Source organism: Onthophagus taurus, chromosome 11, assembly GCF_036711975.1.
Source record: "Onthophagus taurus isolate NC chromosome 11, IU_Otau_3.0, whole genome shotgun sequence".
NCBI lineage: Eukaryota > Metazoa > Arthropoda > Insecta > Coleoptera > Scarabaeidae > Onthophagus > Onthophagus taurus.
Genome location: NC_091976.1, coordinates 7,932,602 through 7,958,789, shown reverse-complemented (window position 1 = coordinate 7,958,789; position 26,188 = coordinate 7,932,602). Strand labels below are relative to the sequence as shown.

At 32.4% G+C, this 26,188-nt stretch overlaps 2 protein-coding genes across 3 annotated transcripts in view; one reads left to right on the top strand and one right to left on the bottom strand.

The window, feature by feature from the left end:
* LOC111421684 (nucleolin-like) overlaps positions 1 to 26,188 on the top strand; it is a 376,547-nt gene that overhangs the window by 292,170 nt on the left and 58,189 nt on the right. The window lies entirely within an intron of this gene.
* The window catches only part of LOC111428108 (GTPase regulator associated with FAK), an 84,473-nt gene that overhangs the window by 25,202 nt on the left and 33,083 nt on the right, over positions 1 to 26,188 (bottom strand). For both annotated transcript variants that reach the window (XM_071200562.1, XM_071200563.1), the window contains exons 2-3: positions 21,614 to 21,771; positions 12,905 to 13,078 (exon numbers count right to left, since the gene is read on the bottom strand). In XM_071200562.1, coding sequence (XP_071056663.1) covers positions 12,905 to 13,078; positions 21,614 to 21,771 — 332 coding nt within the window. The remainder of the gene's footprint in view (positions 1 to 12,904; positions 13,079 to 21,613; positions 21,772 to 26,188) is intronic.

The window sequence follows — 26,188 nt, the reverse complement described above, 5'->3', positions numbered from 1 at the left end:
AGGTGAAAAAGTCAAAAACGGTACGCCTAATAAATAAATAATAAGGATTACATGATATCCCAACAAGGCTACTGAAGCGCTATGGAGATGAAGAGCAACTGAGAAGTTGCAGAAACATTTTCAGAAAATAGTTACAGTTTACGACAAGCCTATAGGTGAAATTCGCGATATCAAAAAAGTATTTAATTACTCTAAGTCTGCAAAATTAATTGTTGCGCGATTTCTCGTTTTTACGTAACTGTAGTATCATCGTTGTTAAGTACTGATAAGATTATTAAATTACTAAATCCGTCCCAAACATTAAAGTGATACACATATAATATTCAGATTTTGTTTATTTATAAAATGTACCAACATTTGAAGTAAGTTCGCTAACACGAAATCTACATGTGTTTTTTCTAAGACCGACTCTACTCACAGTGATTTTGAGCAAATATTAATAATTACTTCGAAAATTACCTTAATTAGAGCACACATTTATAAACAAAAATTGTTTCCATTACCATGGACAATTCGCTCTTAAATTTAGTGCAGTTATTTCAATTTTTCAACTCACTCTTTAATCTTCCACGAAAAACATCCTCAAACTAGCCATACATTAGTACAAACGAGCGCATGTATAAGCACTTAAGATCTTACGAGAGTTGTCTTATAATGATCACGATTTCCTTATTATCCAAACCAAGTAAGATTTCACTTTTACAATGACGAATCTCCTACTATTATGTTCTTTTCTCGAATTTTCATTTTCTATCTCCGTTGCAAACTGGTTAAATAATTTAAATCAGTTTTGACAGGAATGTAACTTAATTTTATAATGCGATCTTCAACGTTTTCTAAATCGTTACAGCATAACTTTTTTTGCCGTAAATCAATAGCAATATGATACAACAATATAATTTATGGCTAATCGTACTTGCTTAAATGTTTTTACTTAAAAATTTAGAAGCACCGCAACTGACTTTAATGACCCCATATAAGCGTCATTATAAACGAAAGGGTTAAATCACGTTTGATGGTGAGATGTTGGATAGTGGTTTTACAGGTCATACTATTAATTATATGGACATACGTGTGAACTATGCTTATCGGAAGAAGTGGGTTAAATTAAGTGGAAATGAACTATCAAAGGAATTAATTGACACGACCGATAAGTCTGTGAACACACCTACTTTCGTTTATTTATATAACGATTTTGTAAACATTACGTATAATTATTTGTTTAATTCGTCATATTTGATAAAGCCGCCCTGATAAGAATTAGCAAATTTTGAGTATAATTTTATTAGAATGTACATCAACGCCACAACGCTTTGAGATTTAATTTTATTCATTCCTTTAGATAACGACACAATACAGAAAAGATACTTGAATATGGTATTACTGATTGCAATAATATTCTTTTAACTTAACACTTAATGTTTAACACGTATTATGCATCGTTAAAAAGCAATTAAAAACCAAATTTAATTTGTTTGGTTTTAATAACGTTGGTACATTGTTATTTTCATTATTAATACTTTATGAAATTATTTATTATTAGAAAAATTGTTATGCAGTTATTCTAAAAATTGTAATAAAAATGTTAAATAATATTAAAACTGAATACCATCAACATATTATTATACTTATAAAAACATATAATTAAATAAATAATTACAAATTAAATATAATTATTATAATTTAGATACGGTCCTGTCCAAAAATCTTAAGTGATTACATCACTCAAAAAATGTTCATCCGTTTAATAGGCTTGAACATCTGAATAAATTAGATAAGCATTCCGAGAATGATATAAAAAAAAATTATAAGCGTAAACATTTTTAGAAAACCTTTCAACTATTTATTTAACGGCTTAGCTTGAAGAAGCTTCGGAAATTTGGAATTTTTTCGAAAATAGCAGTTTGAAAACGTGAATCAGGCGATATGCGAAAATTATTATTTTCGTGGTATAGCTGTGTTCCAACAAAAGTTCGGACTGGTTTAGAACACCTTGTTTATAACCAGTCAGAACTATATGCCATTAAATTTCTTAATTCATGAAAATAAAGGCAGAGAAACGTGCTGAATTTAAGTTGATCAGTTATGTACGCTATTATACGTTATTCATGTATGAGATATACTGTGAGTCAGAAAGAATGAAACATCCCAGAACTTTATTCCTGGTACTGGACAACAAAATATGACGATTTTACACCTTATGCTTATAGCAATGTTGATCGTTCGGGAGATACTGTGTTCAAAATTGCATTTCTAATTACTTTTAAAGTTTTACCATGAGAAATTTGAATTTGGTGCTTATTTTATGATTATTGTAAGTCTTGCCAAAACTGGAATAAAAGTGTGGAAATGTAACATGAAATGTCCATTCATGTGGAACATGAACGATGTGCGATGTACCCTGACTCTTATTATACTTGGTAGCAAGTCACCATTATAAATACATTGGGTATACACTTCATCAGCCTCTAATGTCGTTTTACAGACAATATACAACTATTTAATAACTAGCAACCTACTATTAAGATATCTGGTTAGGTCACGAATTCAAACAAAACCTTCAATAACATAAAAGTGAAGTTATTTAGGTGACTCAAAGCTTTAAATTTATGATATTGACGCGAAATGTGTCTCTATGTGCATTCATTTGATAGCACTTTATATCAGAGAGCTAAGCAAGGAATCCATCATGAAAATATTCATAAATTAAGAACACTCTTAAACAAGGGATCGGTTAATTGGCCATACCAGGGGAGCTGTCAAAATTTATCAAGACCACCTTGAACAATCTCGTTGAACGTCTCATTGAAACTAGCTTAACAAGGGTTGGCTATGAGGATGATCATCTTCTTCACAGGTAAGCTCGTAAATGTGGTTATAAACATAGCTCAATCAACACTCAAATTAATTGATAACTGTTACCACAACATTCATTCCTAGAACGACGAAAATATTTCTTCGCACAGTTGCCAAATCCACAATGTCATTATTAAACTTGGTAAGACTCAAAAATCAATGGATAAAATGGAAGTCAATCCTAATCAATAAAGTGAAAAAGGCATAAGCTGGTTTCAACACATGGGATTTGTCACCCAAAGTCTTACCATTTGCTCACATATAATACAATAATTTAGTAATCTACAACCACTGCTGCTGTAAATAGAATTCATAGATACGCGTGTCTACATGATTCAGATCCTCCCCTACCACGAAAATGGAAACTTGCTAAACCTCACACATTTGCATTAACTACCTTTCTAAAGCTTGGCAAAATTGCCCTTAGCACTATTATGGGACTAATTACAGGTCGCTATATAGTAAAAAAGCACCTTTGTAATTTAAAATTTGTCGATAAACAGCAATAAGATGGTTAAACATATTTTATATGATTACCCCACTTTGCACTATCTCTGGATGAGAACCTTCGCAGATGATTGAGGATGACTCTGCGACCTCTTCTTCGACTCCTATGATTGATTCGCATCGCATTTTACAGTCTATCCAAGCGGATATTAAGGTCATGATGGATAAAATAAGTGACTTTGAGAAAACCCTTAAAGGTTTAAATGATAGAGTTAAACGAGTGGAGGGTGTCGCTGCGGAGAACGTCCAGTTGAGAGGGACTGTTGCCGATTTGTCCTCACGTGTGCAGCATTTGGAACAGTACTTCAGGTTGAGTAACGTTATCTTCTCCGGCATTCCGGAGAGAAGAAATGAAAATTTGACTGCGGTGATTTCTGATATTGGAGCGGTCATTGGTCATTGGCCCGGTTGGTGGATTTGATGTTGACGCGGTTCATCGACTTCCTTCTCGTTCTCCCTCTGTAGAAGAGGCATGCCGCCTGAAGGAGTACAAGTTTTGCTGGTTGAAAAATTGCGTAATACACGTTCGTCGCGATGATAGATCGAGAGTCATGATTATTAAATCGGCCGAAGACTTGTCGAAGCTTTAGGTCAGCCTCAATTAAAAATTTGTATCAAGCCTTTTATTTAGACTATGACTCTGTCTATTTACTATCAGAATGTACGTGGTCTGCGCACGAAGTCTGCTATATCTTATGCGAACTCACTGAACCTGACCCACGACTTGGTGTGTTTAACAGAGACTAATCTAAACGATTCCATCTACAGCGGTGAGATCCTTTGCAGTAACTACGTCATTTATCGTCGTAACAGAAATCAGACTGCTTCTGCTGGTTTTGAAGGCGGTGGTGTTCTTGTTGCGGTTCGCGCGGGCATTGTCGCTGTCCCGGTACCTGGTTTTCATTCGAATGCCGAGGACCTTTGGTTGAATGTATGCTTTTGTGGCTCGCAAGTGTTGTTGTGCTGCGTATATTTGCCTCCAAGTGATTCTGTGTCATTTAACCTTTTCCTCTGTCAACTCCAGTACGTGCGCGACCGCTCTCCAGACACACCTATATTATTGGTGGGTGAGTTCAATGTTCCCAACATTTCTTGGGCCACGTCAGTCGCGGGGAACCTTGTGCCTACTGTCGTCGCGTGTGAGTTACTTCTTACTATTTCTTATTGTAATTTGTCTCAGATTAATAATATTGCTAACAATAACTCCAGATACCCAGATTTAATTTTGTGGAACTCAAGAGGAGTCGATTCGGTGCGCTCCTGTAACGATCCACTAGTTGGCTTGGATGGGCATCACCCTGCTTTAGAATTTTTGTTTAAGTTTGATAAACCTCATGTCTTGCGTGAGAGTCCAACCTAAAGGTTTGATCGTGCGAATTTTGACGGTCTCAGGGGTGGGCTGGCAAGTGTTGATGGGCGCAGTTTGTTTAGTGGGTTAGATTTAGACCTCTGTGTTGATACTTTTTATTCTGTTTTATATGGGTATATAAATGAATTCGTTCTCCAGAGCTTCCACTATTAAATCTGTTAAAGAAAAGTTGAAATACCATAAAAAGTGGAAGAAATGAGGCAATCGAACCGACTATCTTTCCTTTAGCTTCCAGCGTAAGCGTACCAAAGCTTGCTGCTGATTATCGCAGTTATCTGAATCGCATTCAGAGTAACTTGATTGATTGTCCATCTAGTTTGTGGTCCTTTGTTAAAAGTAAAAGATGCGGTGGCGGCGGTATTCCGTCTCGAATGCAGCTGAACGGTGAGGTGGCAGACGACAGGAAACGAATTACTGAACTTTTTTCTGTTTTTTAGTTCGGTTTATATCGACGGTTGCCTGAATACCTCTCACAAGCGAAATGTTATTTACCAATCGCAGCCTTGGTTCTCTGAAAGTGATTTCTCTCACCTTCTGACACAAGTATTCAATGTAGTGTCTGTGTTTATTTTCTTTTCTGCTTCGTGCTTGCTAATTTAATTCCATTTTTTATTGTTTCATGCTTTCGATGTCTTTTTTGTTTTTTTTTTCTTTCTTTCTTTTGTAGTTTGTTTTTTTTTGTATTATTGTAGTGGACACTTTTTTGGGATTTTTCCTGTACGTAATAAATAAATAAATGATCACGAATTGCAAAACGAACACAAGTCTGAAAAGTTTCCTCGAACTTAATCCTTTAGCTGGAGGCTGTAGAGAAACGATGCCCACAAGACTTCGGCTTACATACACTATAATATAGCCGTAGTAAATAATAATCAAGTATATAATTTATAGAACTATTAGTTCTAGAATTTTAGATTTAGGGCCCTAATAATCTTAAAAATGAAAATAATTCGTTAACTCTTTCGGAATAAGAGACTCATCACTCAACGGCCTTATCCAAAGTTATGGCAATAATTGCTACAAAAAGAAGTCAAGGAGAAAGTATCAAGTATCAATTTGGGATTAACGCAGAGGAAGTGTACAAGAAACTGCGCATCTCATTAGCGCATTAGAAGTTGCCCTGAACAAAAAAACAGCAGAGTATAACGATGCTATTAGACGTGGAAAAAGCTTATGAGACTCCGTCCGGCAAGGTGACTTGCTAGCAAGCGTGGATAACTTGATAAGAAATACGTGTTCCTGTCTAAAAATCAACGACTTATAGATGAAGATGGGAGAAAAAGATAAACACAACTGACGTTTTTAACTATTTCCCCTGCTATTTTATACAGGGTGTTAATAAACAAACTTTACACACGCTGGCAGGTGATAGTAGAGATAAAAACAAGAAAAAAATCCTAATACACATAGGTCCAATACTCATTGGTTTTCGAGATATGGAATTTTTAAATTTTCATTGTCAGCTTTAAATTTGAATGCGATATCGCGTTACCATTAACGCGATAAAACAACAGCCGCAGAAACTGCATGTCAATAAACATAAACATTTTGTGACTTATTCTTATTTAAGATAGCTTATTTTCGCAATGGTTCAATTTACATTTGCGGAATACGCCGATATGCATTTATGTTATGGCGAAGCTCGTCGAAATTCGCGTGAAGCTAGACGAATTTACCAGCAGAGATATCCTACGAGGCATATTCCATCTCATCCAACCTTTCAAGAAGTCGACCGTAGGATCAGAGAAACAGGATGCTTTAAGCCGCCAAAATCAGACACTGGCAAACCTCGTACAGTCCGCACGCCAAACACCGAAGATAATATTTTTCAAGCTGTAGATAATAATCCCCACGTGAGTACCAGGCGAATAAGTAGAGCTATCGGCGTAAATCCTGTATCTGTTTGGCAGACCCTTAAAGAACAATTACTTCATCCGTATCACTTACAGAAGATTCATCATCTACGGTTAGAGACGGACTGCCGTCCCTGTATCAAATTTTGCCAATGGCTGCTACATGAATGTAATTTAAATCCAGATTTGCTTGGGAAGATTTTGTTTACAGACGAAGCCTGTTTTACGCGTGATGGAGTTTTTAATTTCCACAATATGCATGTTTGGTCTGATGAAAATCCGCACGCAACTCATGTTAGAAACCATCAATTTGGATTTTCGATAAATGTCTGGTTCGGCATTGTGGGTGATTTTTTAATTGGACCATTTCGTTTACCGAATCGGTTAAATGGTCAAATCTACTTGAACTTTCTGCGTGACAATTTAAACGAGTTACTGGAAGATGTGCCATTAGACGTTATTAGAAACATGTATTTTATGCATGATGGAGCCCCAACCCACTATTCGCTAAACGTAAGAAACTATTTAAACGAACGATTCGAAAACAGATGGATTGGTCGTGGAGGACCTGTCGCGTGGCCACCAAGATCTCCTGATCTAACGCCAAACGGATTTTTTTTGTTTGGGGACATTTAAAAGGTATTGTTTATGCCACGGAAGTTTATACAGAAGATGAACTTTGGCAGAGAATAGTAGTCGGTTGCTAGCAACTAAGAAATCAAACTGCTTTCAATCGAGTGCGTAATTCCCTTCGACAACCAGTGCAACTTTGTTTACAAGAGGAAGGCCGATAGTTTGAAAATCTTCCGCGATAGCGAGTGTGCTAAATGCGTTGCGTGTTGTATTTTTTTGTAAAAGCCGTATCTCGGAAAATAAATGAGTATTGGACCTATGTGTATTAGGATTTTTTTCTGCATATCGGCGTATTCCGCAAATGTATAGCTTAAATAAGAATAAGTCACAAAATGTTGCAGTTTCTGCGGCTGTTGTTTTATTGCGTTAATGGTAACGCGATATCGCATTCAAAAGCTGACAATGAAAATTTAAAAATTCCATATCTCGAAAACCAATGAGTATTGGACCTATGTGTATTAGGATTTTTTTCTTGTTTTTATCTCTACTATCACCTGCCAGCGTGTGTAAAGTTTGTTTATTAAAACCCTGTATATTAGATAATTTTTTCGGCGACAATGCAAAAACTAAGGCAAAATTGTCATTATTGGCAGAAAATATGGAAATAGCGGCAAAATTGAAAGTTAGTTTCACGGCTGAATAAGCCAAAACTGAAGCAACACGTGTTAAGTGTCTTAAGTACTGATAAGGTAATGTAAATAATGAACAATCTATTGATCCCAAGGTAGGTCAATAGAGCGGCAAACAAGTTATAAACTAAAATAGAAATAATAGAATCCTTATCGTCGCAGTTAATATATCAGGAACGGAAACATGCTGAAAGTAATGCACAAGAGAGAATTTGGTAGCACCCTCCCCACCAATTTAGCTTCTTCAATCTTTCAATCCATGTTTCCATCAGTATTGCCCCTACACGATCAATCAAACTATTGTCACAACGTTGTCAAATATTGAGAGTCTGAATGATCGTGTAGGATCTTCTTTAAAATTCTTTGTTTCTATTTCGTTATTCTCAACAGCATAAATAAACCTTATTTTTATACAAAATGCTATATTTTATGTTCAAGTAATTTCAGTTAGCACTACCTTATTTTTAATAACTAAATTTTATGCAATGTTACAGTTGAAGTTGAGTTAGCTGAGCAGTTAAACTTGAAAATTAAATAGTTGGCGTAAATAAAGGATGTTACCTTGTATTTTTACAGAAATCCAGTAATTTTTAAAACAATGTAAAATAAATTACGTTGTGAATTCACAGGAAACAGTATTTTAAGTATTAATATTACAATAAAATATGAGATAATTTACACAGAAAAGTAAATATTTACAATAGAACGCAAGGACAATTATTATTAAATATATTTTATTTTTCTAAAAAACGTGTAAATGGGTGTAATACAATAATGCATTTGGTAATAAAAACAGCATAATACATACGACATACGACAATAAATATTATTTCTGGTTTTTCATTTATAGAAATATTGATAAATATTGAATCATTTGAGTTGCAAGCAGCCCGATCGCGCTCTTTAAATTTTGTGTCGAAAACTCCCGGTACTTTATATGCAGGTGTTTATGTTGGAGCAAAGCGTTAAGGCACGCGTCACTTTACAAACTAACTATACTAACTAGAATATAAAATATTTGAATTGCTATATTAACCAAAAATAAATAATTGTTCTTTTCTGAAATAACACTTCTTAATCTTTCAAACTCATCCTTTGTTAAAGGATTAATTAAAATGTCACTTCTCTAATATCACTTTCCCTTTTTGAACATAAGTCCTTAATAAAACGGTACTTAATATGTTTTATTCATCTAAAATTTTCTATCGTCTTGATAATTGCGATTACATTTATATTCTCTATTTTTAAAACTGCCGGTTTGTTACAGTTAAGTTCTCATTACGATTGATACATACATAAAATTGCATATAAATTTCCTCCATATATGTATGGTTCATTTGTTACTGTTCAGTATCTGCCATCCATTTGAGAATGTACTACCATAAAAGTTGTCACAAATTGTCTTTCAAACATTCAATCAGTTTATTAACTCTGATTAACTAATCAAGCCTTGATCTAATTCTATTTTAAATAGAGTCATTAAATAGAGAAAACAAGTCTTCAAATAAAAATAAGTATACATTGTCTTTGATATAAAAATAATAAACAAATTCAGAACGTTTCAAATTTAAATTTCATCAAATTTTTAATTCCAAAATTTTAGCACGTTTCTTAATATAATATTCAATATTTATACTTTGTTTGAAATCTTCAAATGGATTAATACCAACTTCATCTTCAAATATACCGTTGAAAATACCGTTGGAACGCCAATTTCTTCTATAGTCCATATTTGCTCGTATATTTTGTGTAACCGACAGTTGAGCCCCTCCGTGTTTGAGAAATTCCTCAGGGATTGGGTCGCTGCCAGGTGACCTATTATTACTTAGCGTTTGAAGGGCTCCTTTTATCTCCGCTACGGTAGATGCATCATGTTTCTCGTCATTTACTCCCCTCGGATTCTCCGCAGTCATGTCAATGTCTACATTGGGGTTAAGCAGCTGATTGGTACAATAAGATTCCCACTTTACTCTTACACAACGTAGTTGCGGGCTTAAATCCCTATTTTTATTTATTGAGTACTCCGTACAGCATTCTTGTATATGTCTGTTCTATTTCGCCTTCTTTTTCTTCTCTTCGTATTCTTCGACATTCCCCCTCGTTCTCCTCTGGACCATTTTGTGATAGTCGATATTTTCCAAGTTATTGCTCTATCATAGTCGTTATCAAACCAGTCGCTTCTTTTCCGTTTTTACGTGAGCCTGGAACTTCTGAGCCAGTTGTTAAGAGAGCTATTCTAAATTTTTCTCTTCTTTTCCCTGCTATTATGTTGCATCAGTTCAAATTGTTACAGTTGAAATTGGCAGAGTGATTGTTTGCTCCTCTGCAGTTCTTTAAGATCGTGAAATTTGACCTTTGACGGGCGTCTTAATTAATAGATGATCTATTTGGTAAGAAATGTGTCCACTGGGGGATACCCAGGTTGCTTTATGTATGCCTTTTCATTCAAATAGGATCACTACCAGACTTCTTAAAGCTATGAAATTTTCCACCCACAGTCAGTCTCATTGCTTCCCTCAAGAAGGGTATTGTTTCCTACCTATTCGTAGTACCGTTATTCTATTCCTATTTTTGCGTTGAAGTCTTCCATTATGATTTTTATGTCATGGTATGGGGCACCGTCATATACCACTTCCAGTCCTTTGTGAAAGACATCCTGTCTTTCTATGTTTTTTTGTTTCGATGGGAGCATACAGATTATTATAGCTAACATTAAAGAACTTCTCCTTAACCCATAGACTATATATTTTGGAACTCAATGGTTAGAAACCAATTATCCTTTTCTTAAGATATTTGCTTATGATGAAGGTAGACCGGAACTCATGCCTACTGTCATGGCAGATATAAAAATCGTAATCCCTCATTCTGTAAATAGCCCTGCCCGGTCTACACTTATTTTTTTGGATTTCGGTAACCCCAGCCTTCTACTTTGTCACGATATCCTTAGTAGCTTCCTTTGCTTCTACTTCTGTTTTCTTGACTATCCATTTTTATGGAGTGGGATTTTCGGAGGACCATTTATCCTGCTCTCGTTAGCCCTGATCCTCCATTCCTACTGAGGTTTGTTACCACAGTCCTCCGCAGGACTGATCAGGTTTTCAGAGTCCACCAATCACTTGGAGGTAATAATCAGAATTGGGTAGAAAAGGTTAAGAAGTTCTGTAGTTCTAACATAAACTGTTTTAGTTAATTTCATGTCAACAGTTCTATCATTAATGTTCTAATCATGTCCATTGTTACGGGCATTTCATCCATATTGAAAAAAAAAAATACGTCAATGCCAAGTACTTTATGTTGTGAAATACTTGTAACCTTTTTCTCTGTCTGTCTGGTTTTGATTCTTCTTAAAGCGAAGATATTTGCTTCACATTTTGTGGTATTTAATTTGAATTGTCATTTTGTGAACCAATTTAAGATAGTGTCAGCTGATTCTTCCAAGTTTTCCTATAGCTATTGTGAAATTAATTTCTGGGACGTCGGTGGGGTAATGAGCGCGCCTAAGACAAGCATTAAATATAGCATAGCCAGTGTTTTATTCGGGAAATATTTTAATACAATGATCGCAATGTTATCGTTTTCTGTTGAATACTTCTTCAAGATGGACAGCAAAAACAGCACATGTTTCTTCAACAAACCAGTAGTTGATATTATCCTCAGTGATATTAAGAATTATAAGTTCTCTTAGGATTTCCTTGGAGCTTGCTCTGCCTGTGCTTCTGAATCATACTGTTGGCAATCCACACAATAGCTAACGGACTTCCATTTGATTTTATGTGTGAGCCTGTTGATTTGTCGTTTTAATGCTTGTTTTAATACGGTTTTTTGCCATTCCCGTTTTTTTTCTGCTCTTTTCTTTTATTAAGTCTAGAATATATTGCGGCGCAGTATTTGGCTTATATCTTGTACTGATTTGTTGGCGGTTGTCAATAATGTGCTTAATGTTGGATGTTACTGTTTCGACTGCTTTGTCAATATCTTCAGAAGTATTTATAGTTATAGTTGCTAAAAACATTAATATAGTTTAAAAGTAAGTCCAATTAATTTTTCATTAATTAATTTAGTTTTTGGTATATGTTGAGATATGCTTTCCAATATTATAATAACAACCAACAGATGATTGATTTAGTAACATTTATTTAAAGTAATGTCTAGTATGTCCGGCTGATGATGTGTGCAGAATGGAAAATATGTAAGCTCTTCAAGTGCGTTGACATAGAACATTAGTTTCATCGATAGCCTTTGACGTCAGAACAAACACAATAATTTGCTGGATGGTTTCCAGAATAGTTAACACATAGTTGTGGATGGTTTTTATCTTTTCTGCATTCTATTGTTATGTTATAGTCCTAACATTTAACACATTTTCGATTCATTTTATAGCAGTTCTTGGTGTGTCTGATGTTGTGTACGTTCTATTTTGAAAATATAGTGACCACCCTCATTGGCATATATTTCAATTGTACACACTGAGATCGGGTGTTTGGATTTATTCAATAATCTAGTGACTTTTAAAACCGGTATACTGTTGTTTTGTAACTACACCTCTATTTCACTTTCAGGAATTGCTCAATGGTGATAATCCTTTCTTATACGTAACCATTTCTTATTACACAATTGAACTTCACAGCATCGTCGCTTACAGTGAATGACTTTTCGCAATTTAATACACAAAACAAAAAAGGGTAAAAAAGTTAAAAAGAATTTTATTGTCAGACAATAAAATATTTTGGTACAGAAAAATCTTCACCAACTTACTTAATGTGTTATAAGTGAAAGTTACATTAAACCAAACAATAATAAAATTAATAAAAAAAACAGAACAAACTAGTCAACAGATTTTTTCATGAAAATGTAACTAGTAACTGTAACTAGTAAAAAAAATAATCATTCGAAATTAATTTTAATTGAAGAGATATAAAAGTAGGTTATTTCAACAATTAGTGTATCTATACTTATGTAACTTCATACATTTCCGCCCACAATTAACTTTACTGTTTTAATATTCAATAAAAACCGGGACATAAAAAAATGTTACAAATCTAATAAAATAATCTTACCTCTTGAAGTACAGTGTTCTGTTTCTTATTGGTAAGGTTCAAGTACCTCTCTTGACTGGCACAGAACTTAGCCGTTTGCTTATCGAATTTTTTCTTCCCGACTTTGACGCCACCAATGTGTTTTTTGCGAAAATCTTCAAGTGGTGTTACCACTAGAGTATAGGCGTTTTCTAACTGCAATAAAATTATTCAATGTTAAAACGATTAAAGAATTTAAAACGAGTCTTTGTTTGAAATATCATTTGCTTAAGAAAAGAAAATATGGGCTAGTGCACTTGTCGTGAAATGTAAAACAAGTTAAAAGTGTTACGAAACAACGAAGATGCTTCTAACGTTAAATGTCAGGTGAAGATTTTTTTATAAGCAGGGTCGGATCATGGTATGAACGATTGTTCTTTAACCGAACACATTAAAATTTTTAAAAAGATGTAAAAAGAGAATGCGAAATTAATTATTATTAAATATCCAAATTTGTGGAGATTCGCTATTAATTTCTTTTTTTGAGTTAGAACCGTATATAATACAACGATAATAAAAAATAAATCATGATTGAAAGACCACCTAGTACAAAGAATGAAATTAGTACTAAACTTTTATCATTTCAATTAAATGTGCTTCATAGCGCAAAATGTAAGGACTTTAAACAGGAAGCTACATCATCTGTTCCATAAACAGCTGGTGGCTTATAAAATTTAAAATATTGAGAAAATAATTTGTGTGGTGAATTAATCCAAAATACAGTGTCCACCAAAAAGTCAACAACGCCCTGTTCTTTTGGTATCTAGATATTTTCAAGATTAATTCCGGTCCACCTAAAGTAGACCACAAAATCATTATTTTAAATGGAATGTTATGGTTTCTAAGACAGATTCAAATTGTTTATACAAAAATAGATTGATTTTGATAGAGATTGTTGATATGTACAGCTTTAAGTTTTCCAGTTATATTAATTTTCGTTTTTTTTTAGCGGTTATAAATCTGTTTCTTAAAACCGAATTATGTGATGATTCTATTATATGTATGCTAAATTACCGGCGAGACGACAGCAACAAACCGCTCAGCAACAAACTTTTTCCTTTATATTTCCACCTACTTCTAGGGCCCATATCTTCGTTATCTAGAAAGATAGCGAAAAACTAAGCACACGGTTGGAAAGCTTGGTCGTTTCTCTATCTTAAACCGAGTTTTCTTCCGCCGATGTGTTGATAATAAGAGCAAGAAAAAATAAGAAACGTCGCGCTGCATTCAATTTACCTCAAAATTACCAAACTTCACGGCCTTGTGCAGCCGTTAACAGATGGAAATTCAATAAATGGCTTATATATTCGGAAAGAGCTGACCTTGGACTATCTTATTCCGAGTTTTCGTCCGCCAACATCTATCAGCGTCTGTAAGAAAAACCCACCTGAAAAAGCCCCTACCGATAAAAACACGCAAATATTTCTTGCACTAATAACTTTCCTATTTGACAGGGAGAAAACTCTACAACTAATATTTAGCTTATGGGAAATTTCCTGCTCTTTCCAACGATGTGTGACACACCGTGATCACACGTTTGCACAATCCTTTTTTCTGACTATGAACTACCTAACCCACGAATTTTTGTCGCGGCTAAACCACGCTTAGGTCAATAACTAAATCTCTTGTATGACGGTGAGAAAACTCTAAAACTATATTCATCTTATGGGAAATTTTCTGCTCTTTCCAACGGTTCCAACGCGTTTTCTAAATTGATGAACTGAGTTAAAATGCAAAGTTGGTAACGTTACCAGATTCAAAACCATCAAAACACAATTCAACAATTCGAGTCTAAAATCACTCAAATTGTTCCAGATTCTGATAAAATAGGTGTAACATGAAATAATCTTCCCTTTTTGAACAGTTTAACATGTTTCTACACGTAAAACTAGAACTAACACTAGCACTATCACTAGAACTAACACTAGACCTAGAACTAGAAACTTTCGGGTTCGCTTCCAACTTGTTTTCTGAAAAAGGTTGCAACATGGCACCCGAAACGTCAAACATTTTTTCAAAAACGCCTTGAAAGCCTTCGTACTTATATGTTTTTAAACGGTTTTAAATAAATTAAGAGTGAATGAAAAATTATCTGTCAACATGAAATGAAGTTAGGATTCTCTCTCGGGTAAAACTTTGTTCCAATTTTTCCTTCATCAAATAAGAAAGTTATGGTAAGAAGTGATTGCTCTTTCCGAATATGTAAACCATTTATAGAATTTTCGTCTGGTAACGGCTGCACAAGGCCGTGAAGTTTGGTAATTTTAAGGTAAATTAAATGCAGCGCGACGTTTCTTATTTTTTCTTGCTCTTATTATCAACATATCGGCGGACGAAAACTCGGTTTATAGATAGAGAAACGACCAAGCTTTCCAACCATGTGCTTAGTTTTTCGCTATCTTTCTAAATAACAAAGATATGGGCCCTAGAAGTAGATGGAAATATAAAGGAAAAAATTTGTTGCTGGGCGGTTTGTTGCTATCATCTCGCCGGTTGCTAAATTGATGCTTAAGGCTTCTAGTTTCTGATATGATATAAAAACTGTAAGATAATATCATTGAAATTCCCAGGAAAAAATTATAAAGAGGAAATTGAACTTATAAACCAAAAATAATAAAAAAATTTTAATAAATCCTATCGACTGCATTTTTAAGAATCATGACATGATATGTATGTTAAATTTGAACGTTAAAGATTCCAGTTTGTGATATGATATAAGAATTATAAGATAATATTATAATATTGTTGAAATTTTGAGGAAAAAATTATTAAAGAAGAAACTGTTGAATTTATAAATCATACATAATACGAAATTTTGAAGAAATCATATCGACTGTTTTTAAGAATCATGATATGATATGTATGTTAAATTGCAACTTGAGCCTGATATGATATAAAAAGTATAAGATAATATTATTGAACTTTCCAAAAAACATTACGAAAGAGGAAACTGTTAAATTTATAAACCAAAAATAATACGAAATTTTGAAAAAGTCATACCGACTGTATTTTTAAGAGTCATGATATGATATCTTAAACTGGAGCTTAAGGATTCTAGTTTGTGATATGATATAAAAATTATAAGATAATATTATAGAAACTTCCAGGAAAAGCTTATTAAAGAAGACATTGTCAAATTTATAAATCAAAAATATGAAATTTTGAAAAAATCTTATCGACAGTATTTCTAATATTCATGACATGATGTGTATGTTAAATTGAAGCTTAAAGATTCTAGTTTGTGATATGATATAAAAACTATAAGACAATATTATTGAACTTTTCAGGAAAGAAATATTACAGGAGAAATTGTCAAATTTATAAATCATACATAATACAAAATTTAAAAAAAATCGTATCGACTGCATTTTTAAGAATCATGATATGATATGTATGTTAAATTGAAGCTTAAAGATTCTAGTTGTGATATAATATAAAAACTATAAGACAATATTATTGAAATTTTCAGGAAAAAATATTAAAGGACAAATTGTCACATTTATAAATCAAATTTAATACAAAATTTAAAAAAATCGTATCTACTGCATTTTTAAGGATCATGAGATGATATGTATGTTAAGTTGAAGCTTAAAGATTCTAGTGTGTGATATGATATAAAAACTATAAGACAATATTATTGAAATTTTCAGGAAAAAAATATTAAAGGACAAATTGTCAAATTTATAAATCAAATTTAATACAAAATTTAAAAAAAATCGTATCTACTGCATTTTTAAGGATCATGACATGATATGTATGTTAAGTTAAAGCTTAAAGATTCTAGTGTGTGATATGATATAAAAACTATAAGACAATATTATTGAAATTTTCAGAAAAAAATATTAAAGGACAAATTGTCACATTTATAAATCAAATTTAATACAAAATTTTTCAAAAATCTTATCTACTGCATTTTTAAGGATCATGACATGATATGTATGTTAAGTTGAAGCTTAAAGATTCTAGTGTGATATGATATAAAAACTATAAGGCAATATTATTGAAATTTTGAGGAAAAAAATATTACAGGAGAAATTGTCAAATTTATAAATCAAATTGAATACAAAATATTAAAAAAATCGTATCGACTGCATTTTTAACAATCATGACATGATATGTATGTTAAATTGAAGCTTAAAGATTCTAGTTTGTGATATGATATAAAAACTATAAGACAATATTATTGAAATTTTCAGGAAAAAATATTAAAGGACAAATTGTCAAATTTATAAATCAAATTTAATACAAAATTTTTCAAAAATCTTATCTACTGCATTTTTAAGAATCATGACATGATATGTATGTTAAGTTGAAGCTTAAAGATTCTAGTGTGATATGATATAAAAACTATAAGGCAATATTATTGAAATTTTGAGGAAAAAAATATTACAGGAGAAATTGTCAAATTTATAAATCAAATTGAATACAAAATATTAAAAAAATCGTATCGACTGCATTTTTAACGATCATGACATGATATGTATGTTAAATTGAAGCTTAAAGATTCTAGTTTGTGATATGATATAAAAACTATAAGACAATATTATTGAAATTTTCAGGAAAAAATATTAAAGGACAAATTGTCAAATTTATAAATCAAATTTAATACAAAATTTTTCAAAAATCTTATCTACTGCATTTTTAAGAATCATGACATGATATGTATGTTAAGTTGAAGCTTAAAGATTCTAGTGTGATATGATATAAAAACTATAAGGCAATATTATTGAAATTTTGAGGAAAAAAATATTACAGGAGAAATTGTCAAATTTATAAATCAAATTGAATACAAAATATTAAAAAAATCGTATCGACTGCATTTTTAACGATCATGACATGATATGTATGTTAAATTGAAGCTTAAAGATTCTAGTTTGTAATATGATATAAAAACTACAAGACAATATTATGGAAATTTTCAGGAAAAAAATATTACAGGAGAAATCGTCAAATTTATAAATCAAAAATTCGAAATTTTTGAAAATCATACTAACTGTACCTTTAAGAATCATGATATAATAAATTGAAGGTTAAATATATTGGTATAAGTAAAAATACAAAGTTGAAAATTTGTATAATTACACTTCGAATTTTCACAAAATTCGGACATAATTAGTAGTATTAAATAAATTATCCAAATAATTTCGTATATCACGTGTTATTTGCGCTGGGGAACCGTGTTGTTGAAAAAACATTTTGCGTCTAAGGTTTAATAGGATATTGGACCAAAACCAAAAATAATAATCAAGAATCAAAATCCAGATTTTGCAATTAGTGACAAATTTTGGCTTGAATTCTATAAACTTGTTACATTTTAAAATCCTTTTTACTGTAGACGCGCTAACTTCAGCAATTTGTACTATTGATCTTTCTGGTGTTTCAATCACTGCCTGCATAACAACCATTGATTTTCTTCCATGTGAACCAAAATAAAATTGCAAAATTCTACCCATCGTTGAGGAACTACTGCATCTATTTTGTGTTATTATTAATTTATATATTTGACAATTTCTTACTTTCAATTTCTTTACTGTTTCCTGGAAATTTCAATAAGAATTTTTAATCTTCAATTTAACATACCTATCATTTCAATAATATTATCTTATAGTTTTTATATCATACCACAAACTAGAAAACTTAAATTTAACATACAGGGTGTCTCAGCGAGACCGGTCATTAGACGTTTCTGGGGTTCTGGCCAAACAAAAAATTTGAGAATGCAGACTTAAGTATTATCAATTACGTTCTCTTCATCTAAAATATTTTCATATTTCTAGCACTTCCGGTTACACCGGAAGTCGCCACCAACATTATTTTTTTAAATGGAACACCCTGTATATTTTTACATATTTGGATTTGTCTGTTGTCAAGGTTTATAAATAACTTTACTTTTTGCAATTTGATTCGGTCGTTCTCGAGTTATTCGAATTTTTCTAGAAAAATCTGCTCCAGCAGACATTTGTTTAAAAAATCAGAAAACACTCAATTTTTGGGATATCAATTTAGCATTGAGAACATGCTTAAGCAACATGATGGAGTATGTTTTGGTGCCAAGAACTGCGGTCTAGAACGTTTGATCACTTTACTATGACACGTTAACTTTTCAAAATTTGGAAGTACCATAACTTCATTTTTTTAAATGGCACCCCCCATATTTTATTTTTTAGTCGTCTTCGTTGTCTCATTCTACATCTTTTATATCCCATACCTAATATTATTAGTTTGGGAGATAATTAGGGTTTTTTGAAAAATGCACACATATCATATGGATATTTAGCCTAGTGTGCCATGAAAAACAAGCCTTCTCAATGAGTTCTTGTCAGAAACTCACTTGTTTACGTCACTTGATGCATGTGAGCTAATAATTATCTGTTATGTCCCTTAATATTAGTACTGAAACGAGTTAAAATCGATAACAATAACGAAAGTAATATTTATACAAATCAAGAAATTCTTAATTTATTTTTTTTGCATGAAAAGCGCGACAAAGTTCGTAGTATGATTCCCAGATCTTCTTTGGCAGCTCGAATTGAGGTGTTGGGACTGGGCTCGAATTAAGTCAAGGTATTCACCTCTTCCGTTGCATTATCTACTACATTTTTTGGTCAGTTTAACAAGTGATTAATTCGTCCAAAATGCAAAAATTTGCTTCTATTCCTCTAAATTTACCTTTTGTCATCGGAGATAAATGTGGATAATTTTCATTAAACATTCTGCAAGTTCTACTAAGAACTTTGTCGCACTTTTCGTGCACAAAAAATAAATTATGGATTTCTTCATTTGTATAAACATTATTTACGTTATTAATATCCATTTTAACTGGTTTTAGACTCACAAGCATCAAACAACCTAAATTAGACTTTGACGTTTATCAATAAGTCATTAAACATTTGTTTTCCATGGCACACTAGGTTAATATCCATATGATATGTGAGCATTTTTCAAAAAACCCTAATTATTTCTCAAACTATTAATGTTAGGCATAGGATATATGGAATATAAAAGATGTAAAATGAGTCGCCGAAGACGACTAAGTAATAAAATATGGGGGGTGCCATTTAAAAAAATGATGTTATGGTGCTTCCAAATTTCGAAAAGTTAACGTGTCATAGTAAAGTGACCAAACGATCTAGACAGCCGTTCTCGGCACCAAAACATACTCCATCATGTTGTTTAAGTGTGTTCTGAATCCTAAATTGATATCTCAAAAATTGAGTGTTCTATGACTTTTTGAACAAATGTCTGCTGGAGCAAATTTTTCTAGAAAAATTCGAATAACTCGAGAATTGCTGGTTCAAATTGCAAAAAGTAAAGTTATTTATAAACCTTCAAAACAGACAAATCCAAATATGTAAAAATATACAGGGTGTTCCATTTAAAAAAATAAAGTAGGTGGCGACTTCCGGTATAACCGGAAGTGCTAGAAATCGGAAAATATTTTAGATGAAGAGAACGTAATTGATAATACTTAAGTCTGTATTCTCAAATTTTTTGTTTGGCCAGAACCCCAGAAACGTCTAATGACCGGTCTCGCTGGGACACCCTGTATATATTATATCATGATTCATAAAAACAAAATCGATAGGATTTTTTCAAAATTTCGGATTATTTTTGATTTACAAGTTTGACAACTTCTCCTTTAATAAGTTTTTAATAGCAATTTCAGCAATGTTATCTTATAGTTTATATACCATACCATAAACTAGAATCTTCAAGCTACACTTTTACATACCTATCTTATCATAATTCATAAAAACAAAATCGATAGGATTTTTTCAAAATTTCGGATTATTTTTGATTTACAAGTTTAACAATTTTTCCTTTTATAATTTTCCACATAAATTTCAAAATATTATCTAATAGGTACTTTATCTTTAAGATACTTTTTAATATGCATATCATATCATAATTCTTCAATATTATTATCTCACTCAACAATTTTTAACAATACAGGTGTCCTTTTTTAAATTCGTTTTTGATGTGACATACATTTCATTTTATGGATTGATCCTTAAAAAAATGAAAATTACTGAAGTTAGAATACGTAGGATGAAATTGTCTAAGGTTGGCGTGACTCATCCTATTTTCACAAGAGAAAGTGTTGAAATTACGATTGTTCAAGAAGTCTCTTACTACTTGAAAGAGAATCTTAGAGCAAAATAAATCATAAATAGTTATCGATCGAATTGACCCCCATTAAACGATGATAACGAAACCGTATCGAAACAATAACACTTCAATTTAAAGGTTTTTAATGTACTCGAATTGAACTAGATTGAAGACATTCTCCACTTCCTCTGCAAGATAACCAGTCTATTTCGTTATTTATAAAATATAATTCTATCTCGTAATTCATAGCACCTCGATTTATCCCAAATTTATGATACAAATCTTAATAGAAAGATTAACGTTGAAAAAAAATGAAATAAGGAAGTTGTGTTTATAAGTTTTGTTTAGATTATAACTAAACGGTTCTCTTTATACAACATTCCAACGTGAAGAATACCGAATACCAACGGAAACATCTGGAGTTTGGTACAGAAAAAAAGAAGAAATACGTTTTCTTATACGATATAACTTCCGCTTGTCATATGGCGGTTCAATTCCACGCGTTTAAGAGAATAAAAATGTGTTGTGGTTAATTAAAAAATAAAATGAAATGAAAATAGATTCTATTGATGGTTAATTTACCATTCTATCTCGTTCGTCTTCAATGGCGCTGATCAGTTTGCTGAATTCTTCAAGTGACTTGCAAATTACACGTTCATCGTCCGTTTGTGTGCTTCCTATGCACTCGAATGTGAATCCTTGTAGACATTTTGCAAATGTTCTTTGTGCTTGACTTAATTCTGCAAATAAAAAAGTTTTGATTTAAAACATTATTCTTCAAATAAAATTAGTATTAAATTTTCAAAATGTTCCACTTATTAATTGATAAATATTATCTAAATTAGGTAATAATTGAAAATGTTAATAGTTCACTAAAAGTGTTGAAATTAAATTCAATTTCGCATATGACTAAGTGATAATAAAGTCATGTTTATCGCATTTATTTGCTAATTTTTAAGATTACAGGACAGAGTACATTGACAAGCGTGTTGAATCACGCTCTTTATCATCTAATTTATCTAATTTACATTGAGTCATAAAAGGTAAAACATAGTTATATTCGTGCAGATACGAATAATAAATAGAAAAAAGAAAATAAAGTTAAATATTGTAATCGTGTAGCAGGATACCGAGTTTTTGAAGTAAAATATTGTATTTTAATGAGAAAAGTTACATCGTTTCTGTTAACATCTTTACCCCTTTTATGTCAAAAATTTTTAACCAAATTTTTTATGAATTAAATTATTAGAAGAGCAGCTGAAATTAAAAAAAATCTTTAATTGATAGAGGATGACCAGATTCATAGTCTGGTAAAACTAATAAATACCATATACACAACATAGAATCCGTAAAGGCCTAGGAACAATAAAAGCACTGTTTTCACTTAATAGCATTGCACAAACATGCCTAAACATAAAGCAGAACCAGTCCTCGGTAGAGTTAGATACGACCAACTAAAGTAAACGCTAATAAAGAAAAAGATAGACCTCCAGGCATAAGAATTATTTCAAATCTCTACTACGGGCGAAAAGCAGCTGTGCCAGTAGAAGACATGACACGTGAAGAAATAGAAATAATGAGAGGAATGCGTCATGGATGTATACTACCACCAACCCCTTTTAATCTGTGCTCAGAACACATAGTAAATAAGGAACTTAATCACCAAGATATAGGCTTTAAAATTAACGGCATTGCAATAAATAGTTTAAGGTATGCCGACGATACGCTTCTTTTAGCAGGAACATACGAGCATACATATAGATGCTAAGAGCTCACGATATTACAATAAGTCTGTTTACTAATGAGTAATTTATCTTTAACCTATCTTTCTACGTTTGCTGATGCCTTACATTGAATATATTGCTATCGTACTAGAAAATAATTTAACCGCTTTGTACCCACCAACTTAAACGGATTAGTTACTTGAAATCTGCGTACTAGCATGTGTCGTTATACTTCAGACTTTTTTCTTTCAGCGTAGCTACCCCAAAATCTCCGTGTAGGTCGCTATTCTTTATCCACCAAGGTGCATTTACAACGTCCTTTAATACCTTGTTCTAGAACCATTGTATAATATTGATATTATCATTGTCAGCACAGATTTTAGTTCTAATTCTTACCATCGTAATTTAGCATCAAAAGTCATATCTAAATATTTGGTAGTATTTGTATATGGATTAACGTTGTTATTAATTGTCATCGACAGGTATTCCACATTTTTCTTTGTAAAGTTCACGTGCATCGATTTAATTTCGTTTAATTTTATATTTCAGTTTTTAGTCCATGAGTTCACTTGGTCTAACGCGACCACAGTTTATTGGTAATATCTTCTTTCTTTTCTTAGCCGAGATGTATGTTGTCCTTTTTTCAGCAACTATGTTGCGAAAATCAATTAGATAATTATTGCCTGTGGCTTTTCTTGTAAACTCTGGTGTACTTGTCCAAGCAGCTCGTTGGATGTCAACGATTAGTTTTCAACCATCAGCCTCCTTATCAAGTTGCTCTACATTTTTTAGATGAATATTAAGCCGAATTTTGTTAGATATTTCTTCTTTAAAATGACTCCAAGCAGTATACTAATTAGTAAGTTTTGGATACTTAACACTCCAGTAGTTGCGCCTCCGGTTACTACCAGAGTGGCCGCATATCATCTCTTAGTCTGCCTGGACTAACCTGTTAGTCCAGGCAGACTGTCTATGTCATCTCTTAGATGACTTTTCAATGCATGCAAAACATATATATATATATATATATATATATATATATATATATATATATTTTTCTATGATGCAAAAGTATTAACGGGTTAGTCATCTCTTAGATGACATGCGACTATTGGAGTGTTAATGTGAGTATTATGGTGCAGTAATCGCCTGCCCAATCTAGCCCTCCTTTCACATGCGTAAAATTTGAAGCGATACGTTTACTAATAAAGAAATCTGGTAGGTAGGTAATTTTATTTCTGTCAGTTGGCGAATATATGATCTTTCTAATTGAGTGAAATCAGAATTTCATCACAATTTAGTATTCTGATATAGCTGCTTTATAATACTCTACCTTTGTGAAGGTGAATATGTTTGCCATTAAAGTGTCCACCAAGAATATTTATCTCTTAGGCGCTAAGAAGAGATTAGTTGTCCTTGTTTTTCAAATTAGATAATAATAATAATGGTTTATTCTTCAACAATACGTATATACAAAAACAAAAACTGTATTAATGCTAATTAAATTAAAAAAAAAAAACAAAAGGAAACTAACAATAATAAATGCTGAAGAATCATAAGGTCGCTGATTCAGTGCCATGGCCAAAAAACCATTACTGTTCTTCCACCCCAACCTTAAATTAAAAAAAGCTATCAAAACAGGCCAGAAAATACCTAAAAAGAACTTAAAGCTAAGATTCCGTATTATCCCTAAATTATCGATCTTAAAGAATCAAAATTTAAACCTAATGCTATCAAACAGCATAACATACATTTAATAACCTTCCGAGATGTTCCTGAATGTTAAAATCACTGCATGTTGAAAAGGTAATTAAACAGCAAACACTTAAACGCACGGCCACGCCTAACTTTTAAATAATCTGGGATAGAGTTCTATAGAGAATACACACTGTAGATAAAGAATCGGTCAAAAAGGGTGGTCCTATGCTTAGGAGGATTTATAACATTTCTATTTCTGATGTTGACACTATGCAAGTCACCTCTAAAATAAATCTTTCTAGATAAGTAAGGTGGATTGCTACCAACCATCATGTTGTGATAAAGTGTAAGTGATAGCATTTTAATACGAGACCTCATATTAAGCCATCCAAGGTCCTTCAATTTATAAGTTATATGGTCATATTTTCTTATGCCGAAAATGTATCGCATACAAACATTTTGCACACGCTGAATCCTAGACATGTCAGCAACGTCGAAACAAGGACCGAAGGCTGGAGCACAATAATTAAAAATGGACAGCACAGTGCTTTCACATAAAATTGTCTTAAGCGTGATGCTGAAAACATTCCTAAAAGGATACAAAACCTTCAGGTTTAGAAAACTCACACCTATAAGTCTTGAAATATGCGAAAAATATCAAAATGTATTATCAATAATAAGACCCAAATTCTTCTCCTGTAGTGATATAGGAATCACATTATTGTCAACACTGATTTTAACCAGCGATAGTAGTTGCTGAACTTGTTTCTAATTTCCAAACAAAAGAACAGCACACTTTGCGGTATTCAAAAACAAAAAATGTTCACGTACATAAACTGACAGTCTCTGAAGATCACAATTAATTTTATTTACAGCATTTTCATAATCATTAAATGGAAAACCGTAGTACAGTTGAGTGTTATCCGCGTACATGTGGACATTACAATATTTGAAACAATTATGCAACAAGGACGTATAAATGATAAACAGAAGAGGGCCCAATACTGATCCCTTCATTAACATGTAATGGGTTGGAGATTTTGGCGGGCAGTAAATGTTAGGTTTCGCGTATTACGCTTAGTTCTAATTTTGACCGAGGTTACTTATGTTTTCGTAACTTCCATCTTCGTTGTAGAAGATACTTTCCTTGACTATAACTGCACGCACCCCCATGTCGTGACATGCGTTTCTGATATTAAACACACATCAATTCTTTAAGTCAGTGGGTACATTGGGAGTTCCTGTTGGTGTTGAAGTAAACTATTGGCACTCCGCGTTATACTTTTTTATCGTTATTCATTGTTATGCTTTTGAAATGGCTGATTTAGAGCCGTAGTTGGTGCTCTTTATATTTGGTTGATCTTTAAGGACTATTCTGCAACCTTTATAATTCACAGTATATGCTTCTCCTTTATTTAGGCTTAGATTTTCGGTTCTTTCCTGCAGAACCGTTGTGTATACCCAAAGGCTTGAACCTTTTGCACTGGTGAACTAATTTTGATTTTCTTACCGCTTCGATATCAACTTTCTTTTCCCGGGTTGTTTTAATTTCGTAAATTTTTTTGATACTCCCTTCATTGCTGAAAGTCAACATGAAGAGTTGTAAAGCTGTTTTGTCTGTTTATGTTAGTACGTTTGTTGCATGTAGTATTTTGTGACCAGCATTTTTTGATCTGCAACTATGTTTTCTCATCATTGAACAAAAGCATATGTATAGAATCAACCTAATGAAAGG